This window comes from Anomaloglossus baeobatrachus, chromosome 6 (genome assembly GCF_048569485.1).
Source record: "Anomaloglossus baeobatrachus isolate aAnoBae1 chromosome 6, aAnoBae1.hap1, whole genome shotgun sequence".
NCBI classification, from domain to species: domain Eukaryota; kingdom Metazoa; phylum Chordata; class Amphibia; order Anura; family Aromobatidae; genus Anomaloglossus; species Anomaloglossus baeobatrachus.
The window spans coordinates 51,819,472-51,844,693 of record NC_134358.1 but is presented as its reverse complement, the minus strand read 5'-3'; the positions used below and the strand labels follow the sequence as shown (position 1 = coordinate 51,844,693).

The 25,222-nt window shown below is 52.8% G+C and overlaps 1 protein-coding gene across 3 annotated transcripts in view; it reads left to right on the top strand.

Annotated features, from left to right (window-relative positions):
* The window catches only part of DSCC1 (DNA replication and sister chromatid cohesion 1), a 115,286-nt gene that overhangs the window by 1,906 nt on the left and 88,158 nt on the right, over positions 1–25,222 (top strand). For all 3 annotated transcript variants that reach the window (XM_075352924.1, XM_075352922.1, XM_075352923.1), the window contains exons 2-3: positions 6,417–6,609; positions 24,641–24,809. In XM_075352924.1, coding sequence (XP_075209039.1) covers positions 6,437–6,609; positions 24,641–24,809 — 342 coding nt within the window. In that variant the 5' untranslated portion in view covers positions 6,417–6,436. The remainder of the gene's footprint in view (positions 1–6,416; positions 6,610–24,640; positions 24,810–25,222) is intronic.

Sequence of the window (25,222 nt, the reverse complement as noted above, 5' to 3'; positions counted from 1 at the left end):
TTTCATAAACTAAACTCAAGGAGCTAAGGCGGCTTTCACACTGTGCTCCTATCCCCGTTCAGGGGTCCTGTCGCTGCTTCCATCTGAACCCCCTGCAAAACAGGATTCATACGTATGCGCCGACGGGGCCACTGACTATAATGGTGCAGATGGAGTTACCGTGCGATAAACCGTGCACCATTTTCGGAGATATACGCTTACTGTAGGCGGTCACTGAGACATAGTAGACAGGGTCTAGGTGTCCTCCAATAGGCGTATACTCCCGAAAATGGCTCAAGATAGAGCACACGGTGACTCCGTCTGCACCATTATAGTCAGTGGCCCCGTGGGGGCATATGTCCGAATCCTGTTTTGCGGGGGGGTTCAGACAGAAGCCCCGATGGACCACTGTACCGAGAGCTGAATGCAGTGTGAAAGGGGCCTAAGGGTCTGTGCCCACAATCAGGACTCACTGCGTCCTGGACATAGCAGGTCCTTATCTGTGGGGCCACGAGTCTCCTCCGCAGGAGACCGCAGCTGCTTGTACCCACGATCAGGAGTCACTGCGTCCTGGATGTAGCGGGTCCTGACCTGTGGGGACGCGAGTCTCCTCCGCAGGAGACCGCAGCTTCTTGTACCCACGATCAGGGTTTAGTGCGCTGCGGTCCCCTCTCTGTGTTCTCCCTACAGAGAACGCATGCGAATCTGTTGCAAACAATTGACATGCTGCGGTGTGGAAAGATGCACCGCAGGTCAGTGTTTTCTGCGGAAAAAACAAGCACAGTGGGCACAGGATTTCTAGAAATCCCATCCACTGTGCCTGTACTGTACATTGCAGCATTTTGTACACAGCTGAAGCATGCTACATCCAAACGCTGCCAACACTGGGGGTGGGCACGCACTCTAAGGGCGGCTTTGCATGTTGCGACATTGCACGTGCGATGTCGATGGGGTCAAATTGAAAGTGACGCACATCCGGCGTCGCAGTTGATATCGCAACGTGTAAAACCTTTTTGATACGATGAACGAGCGCAAAAGCGTCGTTATCGTATCATCGCTTCAGCCTCCGACATTTCCATAATGCCGATGGTGCGACAGGTATGATGTTGTTCCTCGCTCCTGCGGCAGCACACATCGCTGTGTGTGAAGCCGCAGGAGCGAGGATCATCACCTACCTGCCGCCCGGCTGCAATGAGAAGGACGGAGGTGGGCGGGATGTTTACATCCTGCTCATCTCCACCCCTCCGCTCCTATTGGCCGCCTGCCGTGTGACGTCGCTCTGACGCCGCAGGGGCCCGCCCCCCTAAGGAAGGAGGCGGGTCGCCGGCCAGAGGGACGTCGCACGGCAGGTATGTGCGTGTGAAACTGCCGTAGCGATAATAATCGCTACGGCAGCTTTCACTAGATATCGCACGCGCAACGGGGGCGGGACTATTGCTGCAGCATCGGTAACACATTGTTACTGATGTCGCAACGTGCAAAGCCCGCCTAAGGCTGGTTTCACACTACGTTTATTTAACATGCGTCAGGAACGTTTTTTCGCTGCAAAAGCGGATCCTGCTTTTACAGCAAAAAACGCATGCAAACGCATCTGTTATTTTGCAGGATCCTGTCACTGGATGTTTAGGGGCGGGCATTGGAGTCATGTGATCGGGAGTGAGGGGAACTAGACTGGGAGCCGGCTTCTGACAGCTGCAGACGCTGGTAACCAAGGTAAACATCGGGCTTGGATACCCGATATTTATCTTGGTTACGAGTGTCTGCAGCTGCTAGGAGCAGGGCTGTCTGCACACGTAACCAACGTAAACATCGGGTAACTAAGAGAAGTGGTTACCCGATATTTACCTTGGTTACGAGTGTCCGCAGCTCTCAGGTGGGAGAGAGAGGAAGGGGGAAAGACATAGAGAGAGAGAGAGAGGGTGAGGGAGGGAGGAGGAGAGAGAGACAGATCACGCGAGACTGGTTCTGTGCATGCTCAGTAGAGCAAGCAGGATCCTGTCTATCAGCACGCCAGCGTTCACCTGCGTTTGCATGCTGTTTAGTCAGGATCCGGTGACATGCAGTATTTGGATGCAGCTCAAAAACGCTACAAGTAGCGTTTTTGAAAGATGTTAAAAAACTGCAAGTCGCTGGATCCTCACTATACCGCACGCAAATGCAGGTGAACGCATGTTAACGCGAGTCCATTGCAAATGCATTGAAGTGAAAACGCATTTGCACTGGATCCGGTTTTCCGCTAAAAAAACATTATGGACGGATGTTAAATAAACGTAGTGTGAAACCAGCCTAAGGCTAGTTTCACACATCTGGCATATTGCCGGATCCTGCACACTCCAGTACAGCGTGATACAGTACCATGGCATTGTGGCAACCTCCGGTCACATGCTCCAGTCATATGACACTATGCGACTGGAGGTTGCCGTGATGCCATTGAACTGTGTTAGGCTCTGCGCCCACGTGTGCGTATTGCATGCAGTTACGCTGCGTTCTGCACCGCACCGTAACTGCATGCGTCCTACGTCACCAGCACAATCTATGAAGATTATGCATTATCCATGCGCACGATGCGTTTTAGAACGCAGCGATTTGCATGCTGCCAAATCGCTGCGTTCTACAAAGCAATATGTCACTTCTTTCATGCGCTTTGCATGCAGCCCCCGCTCTGTCTATGGTGGGGGCTGCATCCAGAGCGCATGAAATCGGCTTTTCATTACGGACTGTTTCTGCAGTGATTTGAAGCGCACGTGTGCTGTTCAAATCGCTGCAGAAATTTCTGCCGGGACAGAACGCAACGTGAGCACATAGCCTTACACTGTACTGGATTGTGCAGGATCCTCCAATCCGGCGAAATGCAGGATGTGTGAAACTAGCCTAAGACATTTTCAACACAAAAGGCCTTTGTCGCTCAAGTATTGTTCATAAATGTTTGTAAATCTGTGTTAGTGAGCGCTTCTCCATTTCACACTCACACTAATGAAACACTATGGGGATCTTCACGCCTCCGCGTTTTCACATAGACACGTCCTTTTTTTTCAATCTCTACTCGCAGACCCTTCCATGTGCCGTCTGTATACTGTACGTGTTTACCATTGCAAAATATAGGAGAAGCTGTAATTTCATTCTTCCTTTAACCATACTGGAAAAACACAGATGACTGACGGCCACACGGATGGATAAAACACACCATGTAACATGTGTGTTTTTTTAAATAGACATGTGAAGGTGACCTAAATCTTTATTTTTTTATTTATATATATATATAGCGCTAACATATTCCGCAGCGCTTTACATACATCAGGAACACTGTCCCCATTGGGGCTCACAATCTAAATTCCCTATCTGTGTGTTTTTGGAGTGTGGGAGGAAACCCACGCAAACACGGGGAGAACATACAAACTCCTTGCAGATAGTGTCCTTGGTGACATTCGAACCCAGGACCCCAGCGCTGCAAGACTGCAGTGCTAACCACTGAGCCACTGTGCTAACACAGATTTAGGCCTCTTTCACACGTCCGTGTCTCCGGTACGTGTTTGGTTCGTTTACTCATGTACCGGAGACACGGGCACACGTAGACCCATTCAAATCAATGGGTCTGTGCTCACGTGCGTATTCTGCCATGGACCGTGTGTACGTGTGGAGCATACGTGTGCCCGTGTTCTCCACACATAGAAATGTCCGTTTTTCTCTGGCATCACGGGTGTCACACAGCCCGCATACGGACCACACGGAGGTGTTCCGTGTGACACGCACCGGAGAGAAAACACATGTATGAGGAAAAAAATAACAAATCTTTACTCGCCTTCTCCAGCCCTGCTGTCTCTGCTGCTGCTGTCACTTGCTTCCGACCGCCGCTCATTATGCTCATTGCATATTCACTTCACTGCGGCTGGAAGCAGCAGCGGGGAGTCGGCAGGACCGGAGACCGCAGATCAGCACCACGGACAGCGAAGCCAGACACAGGTGAGCAGAAAGTTCCCGTTCTCCATGTGTTATCACTGAGAACATACATGTGCCATAAACACGGCTCACGGAGGTCAAAACGTACCTTTGACACGTCCATGAAAAACGTGCGTTATTTTCACGGACGTATGAAAGAGGCCTTAGGCTGCAATTTTGTTTTTTTGCGTTTTTTCTTTTTAATGCAATTTTTCTTGCAGATTTTCTTCAATACTGCAAGGAAAAAACACATCCCAGCAAAGTCTATGAGAATCCTGAGCACATATTGCAGATTTTGGTGCAGAATAATTCTGCCGCATGTCAATTCTTTCAGCGTTTTTTCCTGCAGATCTAATCCACTGCAGGGCTCATGCTTGATTACTGCAGTAGGTTATATCTGTCAGTGCCGCACTTGCCGCATTGACATTTCTGTGCATCCGGCATGGTGTGTGAGGCTCTCCGTAGCTCAGTTACCCGGGATCATCATGGTGACGACCCAGGGTTGCCATGGCAGCAATCAGATTGCTGTGATCACATTGCAGGGACCCGATTGCCAGGGAGAGGTAAGCAGTCCCTCCTGAATGCTGCGATCGCATTGATTGCAGCATTCAAGGGGTTAGGCTATGTGCACACAGTGCGTTTTTTTGACGCTGCGTTTTTGTGCGTTTTTGGCCGCTAAAAACGCACAAAAATGCACCTGCGTCGAAAAAACGCGGCAAAAAACGCACGCGTTTTGCCGCGATTTGGTGCGTTTTTTTGCTGCGTTTTGCTGCGTTTTTGCTCACTGCGTCCTTATGCGTTTTTTATCAGTGAACAAAAAAAAAAAGGTCTGATGTCATTTCCTTCTTCAATGTGTTCTTCATTCTCCACTAGTGTATGCAGAAGAGCAGACAGCTGCTGTCGAACTACAAGGCTCAGCATCCTCCTTCCAGGACTGTATGCAGGATTTCTTTGCCCCCCCAAACAAAAAAAATGACGTGGGCTTCGCCATATTTTTGTATGCTAGCCGGGTACAGCAGGTAGGTACGGGCTGCCCCCAACCCCCAGCTGCCTATTTGTACCCGGCTGGGAACCAAAAATATAGTCCCGCAGCCACCCCAGAAAATGGCGCTTTCATAGAAGCGCCATCTTCTGGCGCTGTATCCAACTCTTCCAGCTGCCCTGATGCCGGGTGGCTCGCCGGGTAATAATGGGGTTAGGGCTAGCTGTATAGCTGGCCCTAAGCCCGAAATTCATGGTGTCATGCCAATATTAGACATGGCCACCATGAATTTCTAGTAAAGATAAAAAAAAAACACAACACACAGAAAAATATTTTTATTAGAAATAAAACACAACACAATTAGTGACTCCATCTTTATTGAAATAAAGAACCCCCCCTCCGCAGTAATCCTGGGTCAGGGTCCCGCGCCGTCCAATCCGGATCCAATATCATCTGATCGGTTTGCTGGAAGGCAAAGCGATCAGATGATGTTTCAGGTTCTAGGGGCTGAATCCCATCACACATCAGCTGATTGTATAAAAGCCGATTATACAATCAGCAGATGCATCGGTGCAAAAAAAAAAAAAAAAAATGATACTCACTTATGTGCTGATTACCGGCAGCTCCTGGAGCGATGGGGCGGGAGTCTGATCCCGTCCGATCGCTGCAGCAGCTGCCGGTAATCAGGGATGAAGTCTCCTGACGCATCCGCTGATACCGGCCGGGCGCCCGCGTCACCGCGATACTTACGATCACCTGATGCGTCAGGTGACTGCATCAGGTGATCCATCGCCAGGTCCTGCATCCATCGGAGGTTTCCCGGCCGTCTGCACACAGCCGGAGCGGGGGTGGCGATACCGTGAGAGGAGATGGGAGCGGGCATGGCACCGGGAGTCTGCAGACAGGTGAGTATAACTTTTTTTTTTTTTTTCTACCGTTAACTTTTGTTTTCGCAGCCGCTTCCACCTCCTGCCTGTACATGGCGCCGCACGGCAGCATACATGCACAGGACGGGAGGTGGACGCGGCAGTGACGGTACCGGGAGGATTCACGCTTCTGTGTTTACTGATAGAAGGAATCCTCTTCCTGTACACGTCACTTTACTACCCACCTCCTGCGTTTATAGCTGCGTTTTTGGTCTTAGAAACGCACCAAAACGCACCAAAACGCAGCTATTTGCGTTTCTCATTGCGTCTTTCAACATCCCATTGCACTCAATGGATGAAAAGCGCAGTGAAAAACGCGGGAATAATTGACATGCTGCGTTTTTGTGGTCACCACAAAAACGCAGCTGAAAAAAAACGCTGTGTGGGGACAGCAAAAATGAAAACTCATAGACTTTGCTGGGGAAGCAAAGTCATGCAGTTTTGAGGCCAAAAACGCACCCGAAAAACGCGCAAAAACGCCGAGAAAAACGCACTGTGTGCACATACCCTTATACAAATTTTTGAACATTGAAAAAGTCTTAGATCTGTGTGTTGAGCTCAACTTTTTTTCTTTATTTACACATTTGATTCAGCCTTTAGAGACTTTGTCATCATGAGCCGTTCACGGGAGGAAGTGGAGGCCACGCTGCAGATCGCCAAACTGACCGCGGAGGATCTGCGCAGCACGGTGCAGTGTCTGACGTTCAGCGAGACCTTCACATCCGGGGATTTCAGCCTGATGGAGCTGGACGACACTCTGTGCAAGGAGATTGAGGTGGGAGGAAGGTGAGGAGACGGAATATTCATGGTCTACTTTACACGCAAAAAACATCTTTTTTTTTTTTATAAAGTTACTTGCTGTCAGTGAATGGAGATGCTCTTGTTTTTATCCAGGTGTTAGAAACACTATTAAAGGTACAAAATGCAGAAAAAATTTGTACCGCAAGAGCGCAATTTCTATTTTGTTTGCATTCACTGACAGCAAGTAGAGGTTTTAAAGGGAACCTGTCACCAGATTTGGGGCCTATAAGCTGCGGCCACCACCACTGGGCTCTTATATACAGCATTCTAACATGCTGTATATAAGAGCCAAGGCCGTTGTGTAGAACATAAAAAACACTTTATAATACTCACCTAACGCTTGTGCTGCGGTGGATTTGGGTCAGATGGCGTCTCCGTTGTCCGGTGCCTGCGCCGCCTCTTTCGGCCATCTTTATCATCCTTCTTCTGTTGCCAGTGTGCATGAGGCGTCCGACGTCATCCACACTTGCCGGCATTGAGGTCCTGCTCAAACACACTTTGATCTGCCCTTAGCAGTACAGATCAAAGTATTGCAGTGCGCCTGCACAGGACCGGCGAGTGTGTATGACGTAGGACGCGTCATGCACACCGGAGTCAGAAGGATAACGAAGATGGCCAAAAGAGGAGGCACTGACAACGGAGACGCCCATCTGACCTAAATCCAAGACAGCGCGACCGTTTAGGTGAGTATTATAAAGTGTTTTTTATGTTCTACACAGCAGCCTGGGCTCTTATATACACCATGTTAGAATGCTGTATATAAGAGCCCGGTGATGGTGGCCGCAGCTTATCATCTGGAGACAGGTTCCCTTTAAGGCGTACAAACAAAAAAAAAAATTGTTAGGGTGGGAATCAGCCAAGTCTCACAAACGACAGAATTCTGCCTCCAAAAAGAGGTGAAAAATTGTCTCTAGACAGGAATGTTATGTAAAGATGAATCAGATTAATCAAGCATCGCGTGATACCTTTGGTGCTAATAACAGCAATGCAGCCACAAGAAATACCGACCATCAATATAAAATCTCGTAAAGCCATTTTCTTTGTCGCTCCATTGGGAGATCCAGACAATTGGGTGTATAGCTTCTGCCTCTGGAGGCCACACAAAGTATTACACTTTTAAAAAAGTGTAACCCCTCCCCTCTGCCTATACACCCTCCCGTGGACCACGGGCTCCTCAGTTTTATGCTTTGTGTGGAAGGAGGCACACATCCACTCATGCATTCGCATACAACTGTGGGGACTCCATAGTTATGTCGGATGGAAGAAAAGAGGACCCCGATGGGGCCCCCGGCATGTTCCCTTCTCACCCCACTATGTCGGCGGTGCTGTTAAGGTTGAGGTACCCATTGCGGGTACGGAGGCTGGAGCCACATGCCGTCTCCTTCACCATCCCTTATGCGGCTCTGGGAGAAGTGGGATCCTGAGCGGTCATCCATATGCTGGGACCGTGCTCCATCCTCAGCCCCTGGTGGAACCTGCCGGACCGGAGCTTCTTCACCCACAGGGACCGGGCCCTGCAACTTAAAGGTACTTTGTGTCCCCATGTGGGGACTGTACAGGGAGGGTCGCACCTTCCCCCCGGAAGCCGCGGTAGTTCAGTCCGTGGTCTTTTCGGCGGACTTCCGCGCCGACCGTGCCTGCTTGTCGGGCGCGGCCTTAAATTTAGTCCCCGGCTTCGCCGCGGCCTAGTCTCGAAAAATCCCGAGCCTGCCTGTCAGGGGTAAGGGTGGGATTGCCGGCATGACGTCGGCTTTGAGGGCTGGAACATCTAGCATGTCTCCCTCCCCCCTCATTGACCACTGTGGGGACTCCAGATTCCCGCTCTTTGTTAGCGCCGCCCTCGGCTACACTCCCCCCCCTGAGAGCTCCGGCGGCCATATTTGCCATTCTGCCGGTGGATGCTACTCAGCAGAAAAGTTCTGCAGCTCCGGGGGATCCACGACAGGGAATCTGGAGGACACACTCCGCTCGTTAGCGGTTGGTAAGCCACACCGGTCACCCGGTGCTGGTCCCTCTAGGGTGCCGGTGTATATATATATATATTCTCCTTTTCCCATATACCCTCAGTGGTCACTCTCCTGAGAGACAACAGCATGTCGTCCACAAGGAGCAAAGCTACTAAGGCACAGAGTTTTTTCGCGGCCTGTACCTCTTGTGGGGCTATGTTGCCTGCGGGATCCACCTACCCTCACTGTGATCAATGCTCGACTCCTGCCACGCTTGCTCAGCCGGAGCCTCGGGCACTTGTGGGCCCCTCGGCTCATGTAGACCCCCCCCTGCTCCCCCTGAGCAGGCTGCAGGGACAGAGTCACCGTCGTTGGCCTCTTTCGCTGAGAAACTCTCCCAGTCACTGTCTCAATCCATTGCACAGTCTATGGACAAATGGTCATCTAAGCTCCTTGAGGCATTGCAGTCCAGACCGGACCCTTCACAGGCCCCGGCCCCTGTTAGTTTGTCTCCTCCAGGCCCTTCTCGGTCCGCGCCACAGCGCGCTCCCAGGATAGCCCCTAGGTCCCAGGCGGAGGACTCCTGCCCAGATCGCAGTCCCAGACCGGCTAAGCGGCCTTGCTGGGACTCTTCCCCGGCCTCCTCATGCTGCTCTGGATCCCAGCTTGAGGACTCTCAGGAAGACGAGGCGGATGTGGGAGCTCAGGGCTCTGACCCTGACTTCGCCCTTAACCTTGATACCCCTGAGGGGGACACCTTAGTAAATGATCTTATATCATCTATCAACCAGGTGTTGGATCTCTAACCCCCACCTCCACCTGTAGAGGAGTCGGCTTCTCAGCAGGAGAAGCACCAATTCCGTTTCCCCAAGGTGGATCCTCCAGTCTCTAGATTGGCTGCTAGGTCCGTTGTGTCTGTTGCCGATGGCTCATCCCTGAAAGATGCCACTGACAGACAGAGCTCTTGGTGAAGTCTATTTATGAGGCCACGGACGCGTCTTTCGCCCCGGCCTTTGCGGCTGTGTGGGCTCTCCAAGCAATCTCAGCATGTCTGACTGAGATTAATGCTGTCACACGGAATTCTGCTCCGCATGTTTCTTCCTTGACCTCTCAGGCATTAGCTTTTTCGTCCTACGCCATGAACGCCGTCCTGGACTCCGCTAGCCGTACGGCTGTAGCATCCGCTAACTCAGTGGCAGTCCGCAGGGCCATGTGGCTGCGCGAATGGAAAGCAGACTCTGCGTCCAAAAGGTTCTTAACTGGTTTGCCTTTTTCTGGCGACCGTTTATTTGGCGAACGGTTGGATGAGATTATTAAGGAATCCTCGGGAAAGGACTCCTCCTTACCCCAGTCCAAACCTAAGAGACCTCAGCAGAGAAAAATCCAATCGAGGTTTCGGTCCTTTCGTCCCTCCGGCAAGCCCCAATCCTCTTCGTCCAACCGGCCGGAGAAAGGCCAGAGGAACTTCTATGCGTGGCGGTCAAAGTCACGCCCCCAAAAGGCCGCAGGAGGCACTGCCTCCAAGACGGCCTCCTCATGACTCTCGGCCTCACCTAGCCACATCCTCGGTCGGTGGCAGGCTCTCCCGCTTTGGAGACGCCTGGTGGCCACACGTTCAAGACCGATGGGTGAGAGACATTCTGTCTCATGGTTACAGGATAGAGTTCAGCTCTCGACCTGCGGCTCATTTCTTCAGAACCTCACCACCCCCCGCACAGGCCGACGCACTTTTTCAGGCAGTAGACGCTCTAAAGATCGAAGGAGTTGTGATTCCCGTTCCCCTTCAGGAACGTGGTCGCGGCTTTTACTCCAACTTGTTCGTGGTGCCAAAAAAGGACGGGTCATTCCGTCCCGTTCTGGATCTCAAGCTGCTCAACAGACATGTGAGAACCAGACGGTTTCGGATGGAATCTCTCCGCTCGGTCATCGCCTCGATGTCACAAGGAGACTTCCTAGCATCGATCGACATCAAGGATGCTTATCTCCATGTGCTGATCGCACCCGAACATCAGCGTTACCTGCGTTTTGCCATCGGGGACGAACACCTCCAGTTCGTCGCATTGCCCTACGGCCTGGCGACAGCCCCACGGGTTTTCACCAAAGTCATGGCATCCATCGTGGCGGTCCTGCACTCTCAGGGTCACTCGGTGATCCCCTACTTGGACGATCTCCTAGTCAGGGCCCCTTCTCGGGTGGCGTGTCAACAAAGTCTTACCGTTACTCTGGCGACTCTCCAGCAGTTCGGGTGGATCATAAATTTCCCGAAATCCAAGTTGACGCCGACCCAATCACTGACTTACCTCGGAATGGAGTTTCATACCCAGACAGCGTTAGTCAAGCTACCGCGGGACAAACAGCTTTCTCTGCAGGCGGGGGTGCAATCTCTTCTTCGAAGTTAGTCACACCCCGTAAGGCGCCTCATGCACTTCCTGGGGAAGATGGTGGCAGCTATGGAGGCAGTGCCGTTCGCGCAATTCCATCTACGGCCACTCTAATGGGACATTCTTCGCAAATGGGACAAGAGTTCGGCTTCCCTCGACAAGAACATCTCTCTTTCCCTTGCAACCAAAACATCACTTCAGTGGTGGCTCCTGCCCACATCTCTGTCCCGGGGAAAATCCTTCCTACCCCCAACCTGGGCCGTGGTCACCACGGACGCGAGCCTGTCAGGTTGGGGAGCGGTTTTTCTCCACCACAGGGCTCAAGGAACCTGGACTCCAATAGAATCGTCCCTTCAGATCAATATCCTGGAGATAAGGGCAGTATATCTAGCCCTATTGGCTTTCCATCGGTGGCTGGAGGGCAGGCAGATCCGAATCCAGTTGGACAACGCCACTGCCCTCGCCTACATCAACCACCAAGGCGGCACTCGCAGTCGTCAAGCCTTCCAGGAAGTCAGGCGGATTCTGCAGTGGGTGGAAGTCACAGGCACAACCATCTCCGCAGTTCACATCCCGGGCGTAGAAAACTGGGAAGCAGATTTTCTCAGTCGTCAGGGCATGGACGCGGGGGAATAGTCTCTTCACCCAGACGTGTTTCGAGAGATCTGTCGCCGCTGGGGAATGCTGGACGTCGATCTCATGGCGTCACGACACAACAACAAGGTCCCGACCGTCATGGCACGGTCTCAGGATCACAGAGCTCTGGCAGCGGACGCTTTAGTCCAGGATTGGTCACAGTTTCGACTGCCTTATGTGTTTCCCCCTCTGGCGATGCTGCCCAGGGTACTACGCAAGATCAGGTCCGACTGCCGTCGCGCCATTCTCGTCGCTCCAGACTGGCCGAGGCGGTCGTGGTATCCGGATCTGTGGCATCTCACGGTGGGTCAACCGTGGGCACTTCCAGACCGCCCAGACTTGCTGTCACAAGGCCCGTTTTTCCATCTGAATTCTGTGGCCCTCAACCTGACTGTGTGGCCATTGAGTCCTGGCTCCTAGCGTCTTCAGGGTTATCCCAGGATGTCATTGCCACCATGAGACAAGCCAGGAAGTCAACGTCCGCCAAGATCTATTACAGGTCTTGGCAAATCTTCTTATCCTGGTGCTCTGATAACGGTTTTTCTCCATGGCCGTTTGCCTTACCCACATTCCTTTCATTCCTACAATCTGGAATGGACAAGGGTTTGTCCCTCGGTTCTCTCAAGGGCCAAGTATCGGCGCTCTCCGTGTTTTTTCAAAAGCGTCTAGCCAGGCTTCCGCAGGTCCGCACGTTCCTGCAGGGGGTTTGCCACATGGTCCCACCTTACAAACGTCCGTTGGAACCTTGGGACCTTAACAGGGTCCTGACGGCGCTTCAAAAGCCGCCTTTTGAGCCGCTGCGGGATGTCTCTCTATCACGTCTTTCACAGAAAGTGGCCTTCTTGGTGGCAGTCACGTCACTTCGGAGAGTGTCTGAGCTTGCAGCGCTGTCATGCAAAGCTCCCTTCCTGGTTTTCCACCAGGATAAGGTGGTTCTGCGTCCTGTCCCGGAATTTCTCCCTAAGGTGGTATCCTGATTTAGATGAAAAAGGGATATCTCCTTGCCTTCCTTTTGCCCTAATCCAATTCACTAGTGTGAAAAGGATTTGCACTCTTTGGATCTAGTGAGAGCACTCCGGTTCTACGTGTCTCGCACGGCGCCCCTGCGCCGTTCAGACGCGCTCTTTGTCCTTGTCGCTGGCCAGCGTAAGGGCTCTCAGGCCTCCAAGTCAACCTTGGCTCGGTGGATCAAGGAACCGATTCTCGAGGCCTACCGTACTTCTGGGCTTCCGCTCCCTTCAGGGCTGAAAGCCCATTCTACCAGAGCCGTAGGTGCGTCCTGGGCATTGCGGCACCGGGCGACGGCTCAGCAGGTGTGTCAGGCAGCTACGTGGTCTAGTCTGCACACTTTCACGAAGCACTATCAAGTGCATACCTATGCTTCGGCAGACGCCAGTCTCGGTAGGCGAGTCCTCCAGGCGGCGGTTGCCCACCTGTAAGAGGGGGCCGTTTTCAACTCTTTTTATTGTGGTCTTCTTTTACCCACCCAGGGACTGCTCTTGGACGTCCCAATTGTCTGGGTCTCCCAATGGAGCGACAAAGAAAAAGGGAATTTCTTTGTCGCTCCATTGGGAGACCCAGACAATTGGGTGTATAGCTTCTGCCTCCGGAGGCCACACAAAGTATTACACTTAAAAAAAGTGTAACCCCTCCCCTCTGCCTATACACCCTCCCGTGGATCACGGGCTCCTCAGTTTTATGCTTTGTGTGGAAGGAGGCACACATCCACTCGTGCATTCTCATATTAGTTATGTCGGTTGGAAGAAAAGAGGGCCCCCACGGGGCCCCCGGCATGTTCCCTTCTCACCCCACTATGTCGGCGGTGTTGTTAAGGTTGAGGTACCCATTGCGGGTACAAAGGCCGGAGCCTCATGCCGTCTCCTTCACCATCCCTTAGCGGCTCTGGGAGAAGTGGGATCCTGAGCGGTCATCCATTTACTGGGACCGTGCTCCCTCCGCAGCCCCTGTGGGAATCTGCCGGACCGGAGTCTATTCAACCTCAGGGACCGGGCCCTGCAACTCTAAGGTACTCTGTGTCCCCATAGGGGACTGTGCAGGGAGTGCACCTTCTTCCCGGACGCTGCGGCAGCTGCTGAATTGAGAAGGCCGGCGGACTTCCGCGCCGACCGTGCCTGCTTGTCGGGCGCGTTCTCAAATTTAGTCCCCGGCTTCATCGCGGCCTAGTCGCAAAAATCCCGCCCCCGGGCCTGCCTGTCAGGGGTAAGGGCGGGACTGCCGACCTGACGTCGGATGTGAGGGCCGGACCATCCTGCATGTTTCCTCCCCCCTCACTGATCACTGTGGGGACCCCAGATTCCCGCACTTTCCTGGCGCCGCCCACGGCTCCACTCCTCCCCTGAGAGCTCCGGCAGCCATTTTTTGGCATTCTGCCGGTGGAGGATTCTCAGTGAAGAGCTCTGCAGCTCCGGGGGACCTAAGGCAGGGAATCTGGAGGACACACACTCCGCTTTTTAGCGGTCGGTAAGCCACACCGTCACCCGGTGCTGGTCCCCCTAGGGTGCCGGAATAGATACGTATTTATATATATATTTCTGTTCGGTCTGGCTGTATACCCTTTTTTGCCCATATACCCTCAGTGATCACTCTCCTAGGAGACAACAGCATGTCGTCCACAAGGAGCAAAGCTGCTAAGGCACAGGGTTTTTTTGCGGCCTGTACCTCTTGTGGGGTATGTTACCTGCGGGTTCCACCTACCCTCACTGTGAGCAATGCTCGACCCCTGTTTCGCTTGCTCAGCCGGAGCCTCGGTCATTAGTGGGCCCCTCGGCTCATGTAGACCCCCCTGCTCCCCCTGTCCAGGCGGCAGGGACAGAGTTCGCCTCTTTTGCTGAGAAACTCTCTGAGTCACTTTCACAATCCATGGCTTAGTCTATGGACAAATGGTCTGCCAAGCTGCTAGAAGCTTTGCAGTCCAGACCGGTCCTTACACAGGCCCCGGCCCCTGTTGGATCGTCGCCTCCAGGCCCCTCTCGGTCCGCGCCGCAGCGCGCTCCCAGGTTGGGCCCTAGGTCTCACGTGGAGGACTCCTGCCCGGACCACAGTCCTAGACAGGCTAAGCGGGCTCGCTGGGAATTTTCCCCGACTTCTTCACGCTGCTCGGGTTCCCAGCTTGAGGACTCGCTGGAGGACGAGGCGGACGTCGCAGCTCAGGGCTCTGACCCTGACGTCGCCCTCAACCTTGATACACCTGAAGGGGACGCCTTAGTGAATGATCTTATCTCGTCCATCAACCAGGTGTTGGATCTCTCTCCCCCGCCTCCTACTGTAGAGGAGTCGGCGTCTCAGCAGGAGAAACACCAGTTTAGGTTCCCCAAACGTACACGTAGTGCGTTTTTCGATCACTCTAACTTCAGAGATGCTGTCCAGAAGCCCAGAGCGGTTCCAGACAAGCGCTTTACTAAGCGCCTCACTGACACGCGTTACCCCTTCCCCTCCGAGGTCGTTAAGGGTTGGGCTCAGTGTCCCAAGGTGGATCCTCCAGTCTCTAGATTGGCGGCTAGATCTGTGGTATCGGTTGCAGATGGCTCATCGCTAAAGGATGCCACTGACAGGCAGATAGAGCTTCTGGTGAAGTCCATCTATGAGGCCACGGGCGCGTCTTTTGCCCCGGCCTTTGCAGCCGTGTGGGCACTCCAAGCTATCTCAGCTTGTCTGGCTGAGATTAATGCTGTCACACGTAATTCTGCTCCGCAAGTTGCGTCTTTGACTTCTCAAGCGTCAGCTTTTTCTTCCTACGCCATGAACGCAGTCCTAGACTCTGCTAGCCGTACAGCTGTGGCATCCGCTAACTCTGTGGCAGTCCGCAGGGCCATGTGGCTGCGCGAATGGAAGGCAGACTCTGCCTCCAAGAGGTTCTTAACCGGTTTGCCGTTTTCTGGCGACCGCTTGTTTGGCGAACGATTGGATGAGATTATTAAGGAATCCAAGGGAAAAGACTCCTCCTTACCCCAATCCAAACCTAAGAGACCTCAGCAACGGAAAATACAATCGAGGTTTCGGTCCTTTCGTCTTTCCGCCAAGCCCCAATCCTCTTCGTCCAGCAGGCCGGAGAAAGGCCAGAGGAACTCCTATGCGTGGCGGTCCAAGTCACGCCCCCAAAAGGCCGCAGGAGGCACTGCCTCCAAGGCGGCCTCCTCATGACTCTCGGCATCCCCTAGCCGCATCCTCGGTCGGTGGCAGGCTCTCCTGCTTTGGCGACGCCTGGTGGCCACATGTTCAAGACCGATGGGTGAGAGACATTCTGTCTCACGGTTACAGGATAGAGTTCAGCTCTCGTCCTGCGGCTCGTTTCTTCAGAACCTCTCCGCCCCCCGCTCAGGCCGACGCACTTTTTCAGGCAGTGGACGCTCTGAAGACAGAAGGAGTTGTGATCCCCGTTCCCCTTCAGGAACGTGGTCGCGGCTTTTACTCCAACTTGTTCGTGGTGCCAAAAAAGGACGGATCATTCCGTCCCGTTCTGGACCTCAAGCTACTCAACAGACATGTGAGAACCAGACTGTTTCGGATGGAATCTCTCCGCTCGGTCATCGCATCGATGTCACAAGGAGACTTCCTAGCATCGATCGACATCAAGGATGCTTATCTCCACGTGCCGATCGCACCCGAGCATCAACGCTTCTTGCGTTTCGCCATCGGGGACTAACACCTTCAGTTCGTGGCATTGCCTTTCGGCCTGGCGACAGCCCCACGGGTTTTCACCAAAGTCATGGCATCCGTTGTGGCGGTCCTACACTCTCAGGGCCACTCGGTGATTCCCTACTTAGACGATCTCCTAGTCAGGGCACCTTCTCGGGCGGCGTGTCAACACAGCCTTACCGTCGCTCTGGCGACTCTCCAGCAGTTCGGGTAGATCATCAACTTCCCGAAATCCAAGTTGACACCGACCCAATCACTGACTTACCTCGGGATGGAGTTTCACACACAGTCAGCGGTAGTCAAGCTACCGCGGGACACACAGCTTTCTCTGCAGGCAGGGGTGCAATCTCTTCTTCGGGGTCAGTCACACCCCTTAAGGCGCCTCATTCACTTCCTGGGGAAGATGGTGGCAGCGATGGAGGCAGTGCCGTTCGCGTAATTCCATCTGCGGCCACTCCAATGGGACATTCTCCGAAAATGGGACAGGAGGTCGGCTTCCCTCGACAGGAAAGTCTCTCTTTCCCTTGCAACCAAGACGTCTCTTCAGTGGTGGCTCCTTCCCAATTCTCTATCGCAGGGAAAATCCTTCCTACCCCCAACCTGGGCTGTGGTCACCACGGACGCGAGCCTGTCAGGGTGGGGAGCAGTTTTTCTCCACCACAGGCTCAGGGAACCTGGACTCCGATAGAGTCTTCCCTTCAGATCAATGTTCTGGAGATAAGGGCAGTGTATCTAGCCCTATTGGCTTTCCATCGGTGGCTGGAGGGCAGGCAGATCCGTATCCAGTCGGATAACGCCACTGCCGTCGCATACATCAACCACCAAGGCGGCACTCGCAGTCGTCAGGCCTTCCAGGAAGTCAGGCGGATTCTGCAGTGGGTGGAAGCCACAGCCTCCACCATCTCCGCAGTTCACATCCCGGGCGTAGAAAACTGGGAAGCAGATTTTCTCAGTCGTCAGGGCATGGATGCGGGGGAATGGTCTCTACACCCAGAAGTGTTTCGAGAGATCTGTCGCCGCTGGGGAACGCCGGACGTCGATCTCATGGCGTCACGGCACAACAACAAAGTCCCGGCATTCATGGCTCGGTCTCAGGATCACAGAGCTCTGGCGGCGGACGCGTTAGTTCAGGATTGGTCGCAGTTTCGACTGCCTTATGTGTTTCCTCCTCTGGCGATGCTGCCCAGAGTGTTACGCAAGATCAGATCCGACTGCCGTTGCGCCATTCTCGTCGCTTCAGACTGGCCGAGGCGGTCGTGGTACCCGGATCTGTGGCATCTCACGGTGGGACAACTGTGGGCGCTTCCAGACCGCCCAGACTTGCTGTCACAAGGCCCGTTTTTCCATCTGAATTCTGTGGCCCTCAACCTGACTGTGTGGCCATTGAGTCCTGGCTCCTAGCGTCTTCAGGGTTATCTCAGGATGTCATTGCCACCATGAGACAGGCCAGGAAGCCAACGTCCGCCAAGATCTATTACAGGTCTTGGCAAATCTTCTTATCCTGGTGCTCTGATAACGGTTTTCCTCCATGGCCGTTTGCCTTACCCACTTTTCTTTCATTCCTTCAATCCGGAATGGACAAGGGTTTGTCACTCGGCTCTCTCAAGGGCCAAGTATCGGCGCTCTCCGTATTTTTTCAAAAGCGCCTAGCCAGGCTTCCGCAGGTCCGCACGTTCCTGCAGGGAGTTTGCCACATAGTCCCACCTTACAAACGTCCGCTGGAACCCTGGGATCTTAACAGGGTGCTAACGGCTCTTCAGAAACCACCTTTCGAGCCGCTGCGGGATGTCTCATTATCACGTCTTTCGCAGAAGGTGGCCTTTCTAGTGGCAGTTACATCACTCCGGAGAGTGTCTGAGCTAGCAGCGCTGTCATGCAAAGCCCCCTTCCTGGTGTTTCACCAGGATAAGGTGGTTCTGCGTCCGGTCCCGGATTTTCTCCCTAAGGTGGTATCTCCTTTTCATCTCAATCAAGATATCTCCTTGCCTTCATTTTGCCCTAATCCAATTCACCAATGTGAAAAGGATTTGCACTCTTTGGATCTAGTGAGAGCACTCCGGCTCTACGTGTCTCGCACGGCGCCCCTGCGTCGTTCAGATGCGCTCTTTGTCCTTGTCGCTGGCCAGCGTAAGGGTTCGCAGGCTTCCAAGTCAACCTTGGCTCGGTGGATCAAGGAACCGATTCTCGAAGCCTACCGTTCTTCTGGGCTTCCGCTTCCTTCAGGGCTGAAAGCCCATTCTACCAGAGCCGTGGGTGCGTCCTGGACATTGCGGCACCGGGCGACGGCTCAGCAGGTGTGTCAGGCAGCTACGTGGTCTAGTCTGCACACTTTCACGAAACACTATCAAGTGCATGCCTATGCTTCGGCAGACGCCAGTCTAGGTAGGCGAGTCCTTCAGGCGGCGGTTGCCCACCTGTAAGAGGGGGACGTTGCGGCTCTTTTTATTGAGGTATTCTTTTACCCACCCAGGGACTGCTTTTGGACGTCCCAATTGTCTGGGTCTCCCAATGGAGCGACAAAGAAGAAGGGAATTTCTTTGTCGCTCTATTGGGAGACCCAGACAATTGGGTGTATAGCTACTGCCTCCGGAGGCCACACAAAGTATTACACTTAAAAGTGTAAGGCCCCTCCCCTACTGCCTATACACCCCCCGTGGGATCACGGGCTCCTCAGTTTTCATGCTTTGTGCGAAGGAGGCTAACATCCACGCATAGCTCCACTGTTTAGTCAGCAGCAGCTGCTGACTTTGTCGGATGGAAGAAAAGAGGGCCCATACTAGGGCCCCCAGCATGCTCCCTTCTCACCCCACTTTTGTTGGCGGTGTTTGTTAAGGTTGAGGTACCCATTGCAGGTACGAAGGCTGGAGCCGACATGCTGCTTTCCTTCCCCATCCCCTTAGGGCTCTGGGTGAAGTGGGATCCTATCGGTCTCCAAGCACAGGAGACCGTGCTCGGTCCACAACCCCTGGGAATCTGCTGGACATGGAGCTGAGTATCGTCAGGGACAGGGGTTTTTGCTGATAGATTGTCGGTGACTATGACTAAAATCCTTGAGACCCCCCCTCTTTTGGAACACATCCGTGCTCCGGGGGGGTCCCATGCATCCCGGGGTGATGGCTCTGACACGGACGACAGTCCCAGACAGCCTAAGCGAGCTCGCTATGAGCGACCCTCGACTTCATCACACTGGTCAGGGTCCCAGCAGGAGGGCTCTCTGTTTGATGAGACAGAGGTTGCTGATCAGGATTCTGATCCTGAGACCGCTCTCAATCTGGATAACCTGATGGGGACGCAATGGTGAATGATCTCATAGCGTCCATCAATAAAATGTTGGATATTTCTCCCCCAGCTCCTCCAGTGGAGGAGTCAGCTTCACAGCAGGAGAAATTCCATTTCAGGTATCCCAAGCGTAAATTGAGTACTTTTCTGGACCACTCTGACTTTAGAGAGTCAGTCCAGAAACACCACGCTTATCCAGATAAGCGTTTCTCCAAACATCTTAAGGATACACGTTATCCCTTTCCCCCTGACGTGGTCAAAGGCTGGACCCAGTGTCCAAAGGTGGATCCCCCAATCTCCAGGCTTGCGGCTAGATCCATAGTTGCAGTGGAAGATGGGGCTTCACTTAAAGATGCCACTGACAGACAGACAGATGGAGCTCTGGTTGAAATCCATCTATGAAGCTATCGGCGCGTCGTTTGCTCCAGCATTCGCAGCCGTATGGGCACTCCAAGCTATTTCAGCTGGTCTGGCGCAGATTGACACTGTCACACGTACATCTGTTCCGCAAGTAGCGTCCTTAACCTCTCAAATGTCTGCATTTGCGTCTTACGCTATTAATGCTGTCCTGGACTCTACGAGCCGTACGGCAGTGGCGTCCGCCAACTCCGTGGTTTTACGCAGAGCATTGTGGTTAAGGGAATGGAAGGCAGATTCTGCTTCCAAGAAGTGCTTAACCAGTTTGCCATTTTCTGGTGACAGACTGTTTGGTGAGAGATTGGATGAAATCATTAAACAGTCCAAGGGTAAGGATTCATCCTTACCTCAGCCCAGACCAAATAAACCCCAACAGAGGAGGGGACAGTCGAGGTTTCGGTCCTTTCGAGGCTCGGGCAGGTCCCAATTCTCCTCGTCCAAAAGGACTCAAAAGGATCAGAGGAGCTCAGATTCCTGGCGGGCTCAGTCACGCCCAAAGAAAGCAGCCGGAGGAACCGCTACCAAGGCGGCTTCCTCATGACTTTCGGCCTCCTCTCTCCGCATCCTCGGTCGCTGGCAGGCTCTCCCGCTTTGGCGACATTTGGCTGCCACATGTCAAGGACCGTTGGGTGAGAGACATTCTGTCTCACGGGTACAGGATAGAGTTCAGTTCTCGTCCTCCAACTCGATTCTTCAGAACTTCTCCGCCTCCCGGCCGAGCCAATGCTCTTCTGCAGGCGGTGTGCTCTTTAAAGGCAGAAGGAGTGGTGATCCCTGTTCCTCTTCAGGAGCAAGGTCACGGTTTTTACTCCAATCTGTTTGTGGTGCCAAAAAAGGACGGGTCTTTCCGTCCTGTTCTGGACCTAAAACTGCTCAACAAGCATGTGAAAACCAGGCGGTTCCGGATGGAATCCCTCCGCTCCGTCATCACCTCAATGTCTCAAGGAGATTTCCTAGCATCAATAGACATCAAAGATGCTTATCTCCACGTGCCGATTGCTCCAGAGCACCAGCGTTTTCTACGCTTCGTTATAGGAGACGAACACCTTCAGTTCGTAGCCCTGCCTTTCGGTCTGGCGACAGCCCCAAGGGTCTTCACCAAGGTCATGGCAGCAGTAGTAGCAGTCCTGCACTCTCAGGGTCACTCTGTGATCCCTTACTTGGACGATCTACTTGTCAAGGCACCATCTCAAGAGGCATGCCAACACAGCCTGAACGTTGCACTGGAGACTCTCCAGAGTTTCGGGTGGATCATCAACTTTTCAAAGTCAAATCTGACCCCAACCCAATCGATAACATACCTTGGCATGGAGTTTCATACTCTATCAGCGATAGTGATCCTTCCGCTGGACAAACAGCGTTCACTACAGACAGGGGTGCAATCTCTCTATCAGGGCCAGTCGCATCCCTTGAGACGCCTCATGCACTTCTTGGGGAAGATGGTAGCAGCAATGGAGGCAGTCCCTTTCGCGCAGTTTCATCTGCGTCCATTACAATGGGACATTCTCCGCCAATGGGACGGGAAGTCGACGTCCCTAGACAGGAACGTCTCCCTTTCTCAGGCGGCCAAGGATTCTCTTCAGTGGTGGCTTCTTCCCACCTCATTGTCAATAGGAAGGTCTTTCCTACCCCCATCCTGGGCGGTGGTCACAACGGACGCGAGTCTATCAGGGTGGGGAGCAGTTTTTCTCCACCACAGGGCTCAAGGTACGTGGACTCAGCAAGAGTCCACCCTTCAGATCAATGTTCTGGAAATCAGAGCAGTGTATCTTGCCCTACCAGCCTTCCAGCAGTGGCTAGAAGGCAAGCAGATCCGAATTCAGTCGGACAACTCCACAGCGGTGGCATACATCAACCACCAAGGAGGGACACGCAGTCGGCAAGCCTTCCAGGAAGTCCGGCGGATTCTGACGTGGGTGGAAGACACGGCATCCACCATATCCGCAGTTCACATCCCGGGCGTAGAAAACTGGGAAGCAGACTTCCTCAGTCGCCAGGGTATGGACGCAGGGGAATGGTCTCTTCACCCGGACGTGTTTCAGGAAATTTGTCGCCGCTGGGGGAGGCCGGACGTCGACCTAATGGCGTCCCGGCACAACAACAAGGTCCCGGCCTTCATGGCACGGTCTCACGATCTCAGAGCTCTGGCGGCGGACGCCCTAGTTCAAGATTGGTCGCAGTTCCGGCTGCCTTATGTGTTCCCACCTCTGGCGCTGTTGCCCAGAGTGCTACGCAAGATCAGGTCCGATTGCCGCCGCGCCATCCTCGTCGCTCCAGACTGGCCAAGGAGGTCGTGGTACCCGGATCTGTGGCATCTCACGGTAGGACAACCGTGGGCAATACCAGACCGGCCAGACTTGCTGTCTCAAGGGCCATTTTTCCATCAGAATTCTGCGGCCCTGAGCCTGACTGTGTGGCCATTGAGTCCTGGATCCTAGCGTCTTCAGGATTATCTCAAGAGGTCATTGCCACCATGAGACAGGCTAGGAAACTAACCTCTGCCAAGATCTACCACAGGACGTGGAAGATATTCCTATCTTGGTGCTCTGCTCAGGGAATTTCTCCCTGGCCATTTGCTTTGCCTACTTTTCTTTCCTTCCTGCAATCCGGGTTGGAAAAAGGTCTGTCGCTCGGCTCCCTTAAGGGACAAGTCTCTGCGCTATCTGTATTTTTTCAGAAGCGCCTAGCACGACTTCCTCAGGTACGCACGTTCCTGCAAGGGGTTTGTCATATCGTCCCTCCTTACAAGCGGCCGTTAGAGCCCTGGGATCTGAACAGGGTTCTAATTGCTCTCCAGAAGCCGCCTTTCGAGCCTTTGAGGGATGTTTCCCTGTCTCGCCTTTCACAGAAAGTGGCCTTTCTAGTAGCGGTCACGTCTCTTCGGAGAGTGTCCGAGCTAGCAGCGCTGTCATGCAAATCTCCCTTCCTGGTGTTTCACCAGGACAAGGTGGTTCTGCGCCCGATTCCGGAGTTTCTCCCTAAGGTGGTATCCCCCTTTCATCTCAATCAGGATATCTCCTTACCTTCTTTGTGTCCTCGTCCAGTTCATCAATGTGAAAAGGATTTGCATTTGTTGGATCTGGTGAGAGCACTCAGAATCTACATTTCCCGCACGGCACCTCTGCGCCGCTCGGATGCACTCTTTGTCCTTGTCGCTGGCCAGCGTAAAGGGTCGCAAGCTTCCAAATCCACCCTGGCTCGGTGGATCAAGGAACCAATTCTTGAAGCCTACCGTTCTGCGGGGCTTCCGGTTCCCTCAGGGCTGAAGGCCCATTCTACCAGAGCCGTGGGTGCGTCCTGGGCATTACGGCACCAGGCTACGGCTCAGCAAGTGTGCCAGGCGGCTACCTGGTCGAGTCTGCACACTTTTACCAAGCATTATCAGGTGCATACCTATGCTTCGGCGGACGCCAGCCTAGGTAGACAAGTCCTTCAGGCGGCGATTGCTCACCTGTAGAAAAGGGCCGTTTTTATGGCCCTATCACGAGGTATTATTTTACCCACCCAGGGATTGCTTTTGGACATCCCAATTGTCTGGGTCTCCCAATAGAGCGACAAAGAAGAAGGGAATTTTGTTTACTTACCGTAAATTCCTTTTCTTCTAGCTCTAATTGGGAGACCCAGCACCCGCCCCTGTTTTTTTGTATACACATGTTGTTCATGTTGAATGGTTTCAGTTCTCCGATATTCCTTCGGATTGAATTTGCTTAAACCAGTTTATTGGCTTTCCTCCTTCTTGCTTTTGCACTAAAACTGAGGAGCCCGTGATCCCACGGGGGGTGTATAGGCAGTAGGGGAGGGGCCTTACACTTTTAAGTGTAATACTTTGTGTGGCCTCCGGAGGCAGTAGCTATACACCCAATTGTCTGGGTCTCCCAATTAGAGCTAGAAGAAAAGGAATTTACGGTAAGTAAACAAAATTCCCTTCTTTGTTTACTTACCGTAAATTCCTTTTCTTCTAGCTCCTATTGGGAGACCCAGCACCCGCCCCTGTTCCCTTCGGGCTGGTTGTTCTTTTGTGTACACATGTTGTTGATGTTGAATTGTTCTTTTGGTTCATGGTCTTCAGTTCTCCGAACATCCTTCGGATTGCATTTACCCTAGACCAATTTATAAGTTTTCTCCTTCCTGCTTTTGCACCAAAACTGAGGAGCCCGTGATGCACGGGAGGGTGTATAGCAGAGGGGAGGGGTTACACTTTTTTTAAGTGTAATACTTTGTGTGGCCTCCGGAGGCAGAAGCTATACACCCAATTGTCTGGGTCTCCCAATAGGAGCTAGAAGAAAAGGAATTTACGGTAAGTAAACAAAATTCCCTTTTTTTTTTTAAACATCATTTTTATTCAAATTTTTAAACCTAAAAAAAATATTAAACAGTGAATTGCATGGTGAAATAGTAAACATCAGTATACATGAGATTGATTTGTTTGTCAATGCAACTGTAAACCTTGCAAAGAAAGAAAAAAATAAAAGGTAGTATCACAAAATAAGAATGTGAGTGTGAACCCTTCCACAATCATGTTCTTGTTGTGGTGACGACAGCCATCTCCATGTGGTACGCGCTAAGTGTCTAATGACGGTAAAGTCGTTTTAATTCACTAATGTATATTAATTTATTGCCGCAGGTTTTGGAAACTTCGGGCTTCAGTTTGATATTCTCCATATTCTGATAGTTTGATCCATGTTTATTCCTCCCTTTCAGCCTTGTGATTCGAGGTGATAAAGGCGACCACGCCGTCCTGTGCAGTCAGAACAAAACCTATGACCTGAAGATGGCGGATACCTCCAATTTATTGTTGTTCATCCCAGATGGTAAAACTCCGGACCTCCTGCCGACTGATCAGCTGCCCCTGAGCATCGCGTCCTGTGAGGTAGCGTCCGGCACATCCGGAGTCTCTTTGTATTAGATAAATATATTATGACCAATAGGCTTCTTTCCCGTAGCGCCGGTGTCGGGGGTCCTATTCCCTGTAGCGCTGCTTCATCTATTACTCTCTTTTGGCTCTCTGCAATCCGTATGTCTGACAAAGGTTCTGAAATAATTAGAAAGTTGCTTTATTATAGGGAACCTGTCGCCTACTCACCTGTGGGGCGATCCGATCCGGTCCAATGGGCATCGCTGATCTTGACCCGGCACTTCATCTCTCTTTGCGATCACCGTCCTAGTTCCTGCTTCAGGTGGATGACACGTCCTATGTCATCCACACAGAGTCCTCCATTGTGCTCCTGCGCACGCTCACTTCTATTTGCCATGCTGCAGACTAAAGTACTGTAAGGCACAGGG